General features: G+C 39.4%; 1 protein-coding gene across 4 annotated transcripts; it reads right to left on the reverse strand.

Annotated features, from left to right (window-relative positions):
* Positions 1 to 1,469: 1,469 nt before the first annotated feature.
* Positions 1,470 to 11,449, reverse strand: lrrc56 (leucine rich repeat containing 56). Of its 4 annotated transcripts, XR_013299671.1 has the most exons (13): positions 11,146 to 11,449; positions 10,556 to 10,643; positions 8,599 to 8,659; positions 8,077 to 8,173; positions 7,758 to 7,955; positions 5,957 to 6,125; positions 5,668 to 5,871; positions 5,087 to 5,154; positions 4,703 to 4,845; positions 3,160 to 3,353; positions 2,978 to 3,046; positions 2,740 to 2,895; positions 1,470 to 1,986 (listed from the first exon to the last, which is right to left on the reverse strand). XR_013299671.1 is itself a non-coding variant. In XM_077596801.1 (12 exons), the coding sequence occupies exons 1-12, from the start codon at positions 11,302 to 11,304 to the stop codon at positions 1,899 to 1,901; spliced, it is 1,773 nt and encodes a 590-aa protein (XP_077452927.1). In that variant the 5' UTR covers positions 11,305 to 11,449; the 3' UTR covers positions 1,470 to 1,898. The 4 variants fall into 4 exon arrangements, 3 of the variants coding, with proteins under 3 accessions (XP_077452927.1, XP_077452926.1, XP_077452928.1); XM_077596801.1 differs by having other exon boundaries at positions 2,740 to 3,046; positions 5,668 to 5,868; XM_077596800.1 differs by having other exon boundaries at positions 2,740 to 3,046.
* Positions 11,450 to 11,493: the final 44 nt, after the last annotated feature.

Consider the following 11,493-nt stretch of genomic DNA (forward strand, 5'->3'; position numbering starts at 1 on the left):
AAGGTGACATTCTATTATTCCGCTTATACATCCTGCTGGATTCCTTCTCTTTTTATACATCATTGGCTTCTTCTAGCCACCTGATGCTGTAGTAGTTCACTCACCTGACTTCAGTGTAGGCAAGTGGACTAATCACAGAAGGGCGGGGAGCACAGGCGGGGAAGAAAACATGACGGCAAAGACAAAAACAAGTCCCAAGTACAATTACATTTATTTTTTTATTGTTCAACAAGAAACAGGTTACGTTACTATAGTAGGATTGAAACTAAATAGTTTTAGCGAAAACGTGATATTTTTGTTTCAAAGGTATAGGAAACCTAAAGAAAAACATGTATATGTAATATATATATATATATATATATATATATATATATATATATATATATATATATATATGTGTGTGTGTGTATATATGTGTGTGTGTGTATATATATGTATGTATATATCTATATCTATATCTATATCTATATATATATATATATATGTACTCCGGTTTCCTCCCACATCCCATGCATGGTAGGCTGGTTCAACACTCTAAATTTCCCATAGGTTTAGATGAGCATGAAAATGAATAAATTTATTGTATTTAGGAACACAAAATACTCCTGTTCCCTATAAAATCACTTACATGCAGTTCAAGTATTCTGAAGTGATGAAGGAAAAAGGACAAAGAAATTGTGTTTTGAAGCTGTTTAGTGATTTTGCCCTATATATTTTATTCTAATGTATATTCATGGATCCTTTTTATGTAATTTGATTGGCTAAATTATATGGGACCGAATTGCACACAAAAAAAGCTTTATTTTACCTTGTGATATTGAATTATGTTTTGTGTTTACATTTAAAATTTCATTGTGTCCTCTGTTTTTATGCTCGTCAAGAGTTTGTTTTTGTTACTAGGTTCAACTGAAAAGAAAAATAAAGGGGAAAGGAGTGGAAATTGGGCCTATATTGTCGCCTAGCGGCTCCCAGAGGGCATAATTTGAAATAACAATCTGATAAGATTTTTCTCTTCATGATGATTAAGATCTTAATTTTTTTTTACAACCTTTTCAGGATATCCTTATTTACTGAGTGGTACTGTGTTTTGGTTATCGTGTTCATTTTAGGATTGTGGGGAAAAATATGAAGTTCTGAAGAAAAATGAAAACTTAAGTGGATAAAGAATGAACCATACCTTGGCACAGCCCTCTTCATTTTTCTCACCGTCACGTTCTACTTATTCTAAGGTGCTTGGTCTGTTAAGTATGGTGTGCTTTAGCCAGAGTAGACGCAAATGTCCCGAAAGCTTTGTCTCACATATCACTTAAGTTCATTCGTCTTCATCAAAGCATGAACAGTTCCAATGGGCTTCCTCCATCATTTCTGGGCCCATAAACCATTGGTTCTCACATTTTAGCGGCATGAATACTGAGGTAAGTTACTCTTTCATTGGCAGAAAATTGGTTTCCTGAACCACAATCCTTTATTATTGCAACAACTTAATGTATGTTCTTTTCCGTGCAAGAGCATATTTCACACCACCAAAATAAAATATAGGCCAACATATGAATATACTTTCAATGTGATAGGCCCCATTGATTAGGAAAGCTGCCACGGTTCCCAAACCAAACCCAAAACCACTACATCCCCCTGCCCACACGGCACCAAAGTCATTGAGTCCAGAATCGAACTCCACACCCACCTCAAGATCCACAAGGACCAAGAAAGGGGACAGTCATACTCGACTATGAATGACTGACGATAATGATGATGATTTTGAAGATGTGCTGTCTTGTGGTATGGTGGACTATTGTCTGGGAAATAATTCAATGTATTCACTCATTCTTCATTCAGTTGGCAGCCAATACCCTCTTAAAACACTGTCCCACGCGCAAGCCTGGAAAACACTTGTGCGCTCACTCTGATGGGACTGGAAGCCGCCGCTTTGACCAGGAGTTTTGACAGTTCACTTTTGTTGCAAGTCTGTACACATCCATCTCTGCACTGAAAGGGGGAAAGATTGAATGCAATTTAAATCAGAATCAAGGTTAACACTTTAAAAAGCAAAACACTTTTTCCATTGCCAATATTGGTTGTTTAAGGTAGCACTGTGTAATAAAAATGCAATTACCTGTTTTGTATTATTTATTATCAGTTTGTATCTACCTGGTAATGATACTAATATATAAATGGTTTTGGACAAATTTTGAGAATTTAACATGGAGAGTAGCAAACTGTTCTGTAGTCAGAAAAATCACGTACTATTAGGTTCTTTACAGAAAACTGGACTGGCATGTCATCAGGACGAAAGAAGACAATAACAAGTTGTTAAATGTTCTTAGTTCAAAGGGTCTGGGATAGTATGGGCTTGCATAGGTGCATGTGGCACTTACGGGTTTCTAGTCTTTTGTGAGTATGACAATTTATATTTACTTTTTGTTATATTAAAATCCTGAGCAGGATTATCTGTTCTTTCTCGATGAAGGTTACCAATATGTGATCAAAATGGAAATGTACTAACTTTTAAAATTTTTGATTGATACATGATATTTGTGATCATATCGAAGGTCTCCGCTTTTATGTGCAGTTGGCCATTTTTGCCCACCTTCCATACTGGGCTGTAAAGATAAGTCATCAAACTAAAAATGTCTGGGTTTTTCTTCAACTTCACCACAAACCCCAAATGTAAAAAAAAAAAAAATCATGTTATAAGGAATTTAGAAAAACATGTTACATTAATAATAAATAATGCTTTACCCTGATTCCTTGTGTCGCTCTTGCAAAATAGGTAATTCATATGCTTGGGTAAGTCTTGTAGGTGATGTGCGAACACTTTTTTTCATCCTTGTCTCCTGATTGCATGACACGCCTGAATGTGTCATGATTGTGGCCATCCCAACTTTGTGCTTGTCACTGCAGAAATTAAGCTTGTCTTCTGAATTGGCCAGATTGGTTCGAATCCTCTGCGTACGGATTCCTATTGGCTTCTCCTTACCAGATCCATATTTGGAATTCAGAGGAGGACAAGGCAAATGTTTATCGTCACGATAGAGGTTATCCACATCTGTTGACACAGATTTAATATCGGTTCAAATAAAGCAATATTATTCCCTACTCTCAGCGAACATCTATGCATCACAAAAACAAATGGCAGACCAGCAAGTTCATAGTTTTTACCTGTGCAAAAAGACTTGACGGATGAATTAGATGAGCTTGTGTCTAGGCTAGCCTCAATAAATTCTTCACTACAACTGTCGCTGTTGGTGCCATCCAGTCCTTCTCTTCTATCATCATCGGTCTCTTCAGTGTCGTTACCATGCTGAACAACAAGCACTTGCGGGAGTCTATCGCTTTCTATTTCTTGGAGACGCCTGGAAGAAATGTGTGAGTTTAGATTATGTAGAAGTCAATTAAAGCCTAGAGCCTATCCCGGCCAACAATGGGCACCAGGTGAGCGATACCGTGAATCAGTGGCTAGCCAATCAAAGGCCTCAAGGAGACAAGGCAACCATTCACGCTCAGACTTATACTTGGGGGCAATTTAGAGTGTTCAACCAGCCTACCCTGCATGTTTTTGGAATGTGGAAGGAAACAGTACCCAGAGATAACCCACGCAAGCCCGAGGAGTACGTGTAAACTACACAGTGAGGACCCACCTGGGATCTAACAGTGAGGCTGACGTGCTAACCACTCCCCAACCTACATCTTACATCACAGGTGTCAAAGTGGTGGCCCGGGGGCCAAATCTGGCCCGCCGCATCATTTTTTGCGGCCCGAGTAAGTAAATCATGAGTGCCAACTTTCTGTTTTAGGATCAAATTCAAATGAAGATTATAGATGTATATTATATTTCCTGATTTTCCCCTTTTTTAAATCAATAATTGCAATTTTTATCCATTTTTTTCTTTTGGTGTTTTTAGGTCAAAAAGCATTTTGGAAAATCTAAAAATACATATATAAAAATATTTTCGGTTTTCCACTTTAATATTGAATATAATTTTAAAAAAATGTTTCCATTTGAAATGAAAAACAAATGATTATTAGATGTTTTCCCTTACTAAGAAAAAAAGTTCTAATAAACAGTTTTATATCTATTAAAAAACGGAATATTTAGGGCTTTTGATCCAGTTCTTATAATCCAATTAAAAAAAATCTAAATATTATATCTAAAATGGTCCGGCCCACATGAAATCGAGTTGATGTTATTGCGGCCCGCGAACCAACCTGAGTTTGACACCCTTGTCCTACATGAATAAATGCATGAATATATTTGGCATACAATGTGCATGTCATCAACCGAATTCAACATGATTTTAAGCATTCACGAATTACCCAGCTACATAAACTCACTGGTAATTGATTGTATATGCTGTGTATGTAGTCCACAGAGCATAATGCAATTAAATTAAAAAATCGAATCAGACTTGTTGAAGAATGAGATCCCAAAACTGAACATTAATGTTGTATTATATATTTTTATATTTGGATTGTGAAGATCTAAGACCAATGTTCATTAATTAATTCATTCATTGTCAGTACCACTTATCACTGGCCAGTGGGCGTGCTGGAGCCTATCCCAGCCAACGGTGGGCAGCAGGAGCGCACACCCCAAAGTTGTTGCAAGCCAATCACAAGGCACACCGCCACCAAATAGAAATAGAACTGTTTATTTAGATGTTAAAATAAATTGTTGCAATCTAATAATGAGTGGGTTGTATACCTGTCATGGTTCTCTCTCCAAGCTCTAAGTTCAGTGAGTACATCGTCACTGTCTTTTCCGTGTGTGTCTTGGGGGTCATACATGTGCTCTGATACATATAGGGGCAAGTCAAAGGGGGTAAAAAGTGGCATAGAGGGCGATGTCTGTTAGCAGAAACAAATATGAAGAAACAAAGCAGTGAACAAAATGAACAAATCATGATGATTATACCAGTCAAGAAATAATGTTTGCACACCCAACAACTGGATATATGGCTGTGTTCAAAATTAGTACTGTCAAATACTGTAGGGCCACTTTAAGACGCACGTTGCAGGTCAACTGTTGACCTGGTTCTCACAGCAAAATGTGAATATACCTTAACTTCTATCATGACATGCCACCTACCTTCAACTTCTGACGCCTTGCCCGTATTGCCTTTGCAGGGTTTCCACAGAATACAATGTTGCCAGCTCCTGCACAGAGCATATATAAGGAATACATTCATTCATCTTCGGAATGGCTTATCCTCACAAGGGTGCCAGAGCCTCTCCCAGCTAAGTGTGGGTATGAGGCAGTAGTACACCATGACCTGGTTGCCAGCCAATCACAGGGCACACAGACAAACAAAAACTTTCATACTCAACAATACCACCTATGAAGAATTTGGTGTGTCCAACCAGCATACAATAAATGTCTTAAATATGTAGGATGAAACCACAGTTTCCAGAGAAAACCCATGTAGGCAGTGGGAGAACATGCAAACTCTACACAGGAAGACCGCAGCCAGCGATTGAACCCTAAATAGATTTTTAAAAAATCTATGCCCTGCCATTGGCTGGCCACCGATTCAGGATGCCCTCCACTTGGTGCCCATAGTTAGATGGGATAGGCTCCAGCACCCCATGTGACTCTTGTGGGGATAAGCGGTTCAGAAAATGAATGAATGAATTAATAGAAGGCAGCAGATGCATAGTGAAATATGTAACCATGTGTCAGGGTGCTGCTGTCTTCTTCAACTTCAGAAAAGTCTGAATCCACAGAGCCAGGTGTGGAGACTAGGGAGGAATGAAATCCTGATGAAGTTGCTGAGACGGGTCTGGAACCAGTTGCCCTTGCTAATGAGTGGTTCTGCGAGGTGGAGCCAGGGCGCTTGGCTGTACTGGGCCGGCTGTATGGACCATTTGCTTCTGCTGTTGCATACAACAATAAGAGGGTCAATACAAATACCATAAAGATCTGTTGTTTCATGTGTCTACGATACAAACGTATGCATACGATCTTCAGACGAGGCTGGAGAGGAGTTCCTGAGACAGTTTCGGAGAATAGCCCAGTCTTCCCACAGGGTGCTTCTCGAATCCAACCTGCGATCCTCAACTCTTGCATTGTCAAGGTAAAGTATCTGTGGAACTAACTCCTTCACTGCATCCCAATATTTATAGTCCATCTAATGGTGTGAGTAAAGAGAAATAGGCAAAACAAATTAATATGCCTAGTGTTCATAGGTTTTACAGAGATATTACATAAACTATTTGAATGGATAATATCGAAAAACTAAACTCAGCGTTTCTTAAAAGCTCCACCAAAACTACAAAGATACTGTGTAGAGCACATTTGTCAAAGTGGCGGCCCAGGGGCCAGATTTGGCCCGCCGCATCATTTTGTGTGGCCCGGGAAAGTAAATCATGAGTGCCGACTTTCTGTTTTAGGATCAAATTAAAATGAAGAGAATAGATGTATATTACATTTCCTGATTTTCCCCCTTTTAAATCAATAATTGTAATTTTTAATCATTTTTTTCTGTGTTTTTAGTTCAAAAATCATTTTGTAAAATCTAAAAATATATTTAAAAAAAAGCTCAAATAAACATTGTTTTAGATCTATAAAAAACTGAATATTCAGGGATTTTAATCAAGTTCTTTTAATCCATTTATAAAAACAAATCTAAATATTATATCTAAAATGGTCTGGCCACATACAATCGAGTCGACGTTAATGCGGCCCGCGAACCAACCCGAGTCTGACACCCTTGGTGTAGACTGTAGAGGAACAAAACAGAAACTAGGGGAAACTAAGACAGTGAGTCTTAGTAAAGAGAACGTAAAGTGTTTCTGTGTGTTTGTAATTTGGAAAGAGAGTTTGGCAAAAACCAAGGACCCCTTAGTTGCTTCAAAGCACAAGCCTCATACAGATTCAGCTCAGCTTTTCCTTTCATTGCCCTAGTTTCCTAATGAATTCTATGTTGGCTACCATAAATAAACCCTCTTACAGTGGCCTCCAAACATTTCACGCTGTTACAAATCAGCAAATGTCGGAAACCGTGAGTCTACACAAAACATGCTGGAACTGCAACTCGTTATTGAGGAAATGCTAGAGCCACCAAAATATAATTCAATGAACTTAATTGGTGTAAAATGAAAAATGCGTCTGGTAAGTAATTAGAAAGTCAAACTTAGTTCATAATAGCTCATAATAAGCAATTATTGTACAAATGTATCATGTAATATTTTTTATTTAAAATGTGCAAAATGTGTAGTTGCAAGCTTAATTTTATTGTGTTATTGTGTTTCATGTTTTCAATCTTTAAAACATTTCATTCAATTCAATTCATTAACTGTACCGCTTATTCTCATGAAAGTCATGGGGGTGCTGGAGCATATACCAGCAGACTATGGCCATAAAGACATTTCAGTGATTATTTTTGCATATCATAAAAGGGGGCAAGGCAGCACTGAGATCAAGGCTTCAATCCTCGGTGGGTTCCAACCTTCCTGTGTTGAATTTTGCATGTTCTCCCTCCCAGTGCATGCGTGGGTACTTCAAGAGACGTAGGCTGATTGACAGCTATAAATGGCCCCTAGTTTGATGTGTGAGCATGAATATTTGTTCCTCTCCTTGTGCCCTGTAATTGGTTGACAACCAATTCAGCGTGTCCTCCGCCTACTACCCACAGTTGGCCAGCACCTCCGCGGCCTTTGTAAAACTAAGCGGTACATAAAATGAATGAATGATTGAATGAATAAATGAATAAAACTAAGCAGCGTACCACTGAGTGACTGTAAAAAACATATTGACCTACTTGTGTGGTAGTGGGGTTTGGCTGCAGACACACAGGGTTCCCCTCCAATGTGAGGTTTTGTAATTTGCTACATAAACTGAGATATTGGACCTGGACAAGGTCATCCACTTCATTTCCTTCAAGATCTAACACTTGTAGGTTCTCGAGCATGCCAACCTGGCTCAAATCTGACACCTTGTTAAAGGCCAAGTACAATTCCTGTAAAGTAGAGGGCAAAACAGATTTTCCTTAAACAACAACAAAAACAGCCACTTGTGAATTGTAAAATGAGGTGACTTAGTATTTTGAACTAAACCAATGTATGGTTTATGAACTATACCCTAAGAGAGGAGAGAGACGAAATACCATCCAAATCTTGTAAGCAGCAGCAAGACATCCATAGAATCTGTAGGTGGGAAAGGGTAGTTCCCAGGTCTCTATGACAAACAAAACAGCACATATAAAACTATTTTCCACCTTACTGCTACATTTCCCAAAATGTAAGCCCTTCTTTTTTACAAGCTGTAGTCCTGTCTAATTTAAAAGACATTTTTACTTCCGAAAGAACGAGAAGAAAGATGAAAACTCTGAACACAAAAATTCCTAAATGTGTTTATTAATCATATCAATTAATTCTAAAAAGATTAACAGACCACACTGTGCATATTGGAGAGTAGGTGAATGCCTGGATAACATTATTCACTACACCGCCATTGCAAAATCAATAAGTAAGATATATATAATCTATAACATAGACAAGTGGATGACGAGCAGAACCAGGACAGAAAAAAAGATTCCAAACCGGTTGAAAATATTTAGACTCTGTTTACAATATGTCAGCTATTGTGTGATTTTTACTCACCGTACAGATATGAGCACACTGTTGTTCATTTTAAGCAGCACCAAACTGGGCAAGTAAGAACCTAAAGAATGACATCAGCTATTAATAATGAATGAATGCAAGAAGAAAGGAGCTTCTTCAGTTCAACTCAAAAAGAGGTCTTTGCTACTCACTTCATTACTTTGAATATTAGCTCTCATACACACAAACAGTGTGACTTTTACATAGAATTTATTGTGTATATAAAACAGATATCCAGACAACAGAACAAACGCCAAAAGCAAAAAACAAAATATAGAAACTGCTGTTGTTTAATTCAGAAAGTTTGCTATTAGAACAATTCTATAATTGGTACCCGGACATTTCGTCGACGGACACTTCGTCGCCGGACGCTCCGTCCCCGGACGCTTCGTCGAACGGACGCTTCGTCCCCGGACGCTTCGTCCCCGGACGCTTCGTCCCCGGACGCTTCGTCCCCGGACGCTTCGTCCCCGGACGCTTCGTCCCCGGACGCTTCGTCCCCGGACGCTTCGTCCCCGGACGCTTCGTCCCCGGACGCTTCGTCCCCGGACGCTTCGTCCCCGGACGCTTCGTCCCCGGACGCTTCGTCGAACGGACACTTCGTCGAACGGACGCTTCGTCGCCGGACAGTTCGTCGACCCGACACTTCGTCGATGGAGAATTCGTCGCCAGACACTTCGTCGCCAGACAGTTCGCCTAACAATACATAAATAAAATTATTTTATTAAAAAGAAAACAAAGGAAATTCACATATTCTTTATTAAAGAAAATAAAACAGCAAAAACTGGCTCGATAACACAAACACATTAACATCTGGGCGTGTGCGTACTAAATGTGCCCGTCTCTAAACACACTACGCATGAAATGGTTCCTATGTTAAACGGTTCCTACGTTGAACGGTTCCTACGTTGAGCGCTCCACGTTTGGAAAGACCCCTAAAAGAATCAACATGAAATTCACATATGGGAGTTTTTATTTTACTTTATTAAATAAAATAAAATAAAAACTCCCATCTGTGAATTTCATGTTGATTCTTTTTGGGGTCTTTCCAAACGTGGAGTGCTCAACGTAGGAACCGTTTAACGTAGCTCCCATCTGTGAATTTCACGTTGATTCTTTTTGGAGTCTTTCCAAACGTGGAGCGCTCAACGTAGGAACCGTTTAATGTAGGAACCGTTTAATGTAGGAACCGTTTCGTGCGTAGTGTGTTTAGACACGGGCACATTTAATACGCACACGCCCAGATGTTAATGTGTTTGTGTTGTTGAGCGTGTTTTTGCTGTTTTATTTTCTTTAATAAAGAATATGTGAATTTCCTCTGTCTTCTTTAATAGTGGTTAAGGTTAGGCGAACTGTCTGGCGACGAAGTGTCCAGCGACGAATTGGCCGTCGACGAAGTGTCTGGTCGATGAACTGTCCGGTCGCCGAACTGTCCGCCGACGAAGCGTCTGTTCGACGAAGCGTCCGGGGACGAAGCGTCAGTCGACGAAATGTCCGGTCACGCTATAATTAACTATTGCAGATGTAATGCTGCCTTCAGGCCAGAGGGACACCCTGAATTGGTGGCCAGCCGATCGCAGGGCAACGAGGAGACGGACAACTATATATATATATATATATATATATATATATATATATATATATATATATATATATATATATATATACACATATATATGTATATATATGTATACATATATATGTATATATACATATATATATATATATATATATATATATATATATATATATATATATATATATATATATATATATATATATATATATATATATATATATATATGAATGGTTGTCCGTCTCCTCGTGCCCTGCAATCGGCTGGCCACCAATTCAGGGTGTCCCCCGTCTCTGACCCGAAGTCAGCTGGGATAGGGTCCAACACCCCCCTAGTGAGGATAAAGCGGTTCAGAAAATGAGATTACTGTATATAACTCACCAAAGTTACCCAGGCTGTATTCTTGACAGTTCACGCAGATTTCTAGCGAGGTCACCTGAGACAGCTGTTTTGTTCCACAGAGCACCTCCTATAGCGTTTTAGAGTCAGAGTAAGGCTATAGTTTTTTCTTACTGAAAAAAAGCATTTTATATTCACTCATCATTAATAACCACTCATCTTGATGATGGTTGGGTTCTATCGCATCTGATTTTAATCCAATATTTACACTTTTTGAAATATAGCATCAGGTGGCTCAACATTACTTATATATTCGGTCCTTATGAGTTACCTCCCACATCCCAAAAATATGCAGGGTAAATTGGTTGAGCACTATAATTTGCCCCTAGGTATGAATGTGGGCGTGAATTATTGTCCGTCCCCTTGTGCCCTGCGATTGGCTGCCCACCCATTCAGTCTCCATCGCCTAGTTGGCTGGGATAGGCTCTGGCACCCTCAGCGACCCATGTGAGGATTAGCAGTTCAGAAAATGAATGTATGAATTATTTTAGCTGAGCTGCACTTTATCACAACCTTGTCTTTGATTATAAAACCACTAAAATTACAACACCAACTATTTTGGGTGACCTTACCAGTTTTTCCTGGGATAGATAGAGCTCCAGCGTCGTTTCATTCTCCTCGTGGATTTTCATGACAGGAGCTGGGTTAAATGGACCCGATTTATCCATCACAGTTACCCGGACCCGTCCAGACCCGGGCCGAACCTCCCGTTTCACACGCGCATCACTCATTTTTCTCCCCTAAAACCGCCTAAAAAGGCCTCGCTGTACTTAAACGTGCATGTTTTTCTTGTATAAATGCTAATTCTGCCATGTTTTTCCGCCAACGAGCGCCAATCGGTGCGGGCAAATGTTTGCGTGACAACCACTTTCATTTTCCTGGATACGGCAAGGAGCGTCCTGTAGCCGCGTGGGAAATGT

The sequence above is a fragment of the Stigmatopora argus genome, chromosome 3 (assembly GCF_051989625.1).
Source record: "Stigmatopora argus isolate UIUO_Sarg chromosome 3, RoL_Sarg_1.0, whole genome shotgun sequence".
In the NCBI taxonomy this organism is placed as follows: domain Eukaryota; kingdom Metazoa; phylum Chordata; class Actinopteri; order Syngnathiformes; family Syngnathidae; genus Stigmatopora; species Stigmatopora argus.

What these genes read in the sequence shown, in the direction of transcription:
- lrrc56 (XM_077596800.1), bottom strand. Translation starts at nt 11,304, where the DNA reads ATGAGTGATGCGCGTGTGAAACGGGAGGTTCGGCCCGGGTCTGGACGG. An exon ending in AGTGTGCTCATATCTGTACG is followed by an intron (nt 8,174 to 8,598) that starts GTGAGTAAAAAT and finishes TGTTTGTCATAG; the next exon opens with AGACCTGGGAACTACCCTTT. An exon ending in CGTCTCTCTCCTCTCTTAGG is followed by an intron (nt 7,956 to 8,076) that starts GTATAGTTCATA and finishes TCTACTTTACAG; the next exon opens with GAATTGTACTTGGCCTTTAA.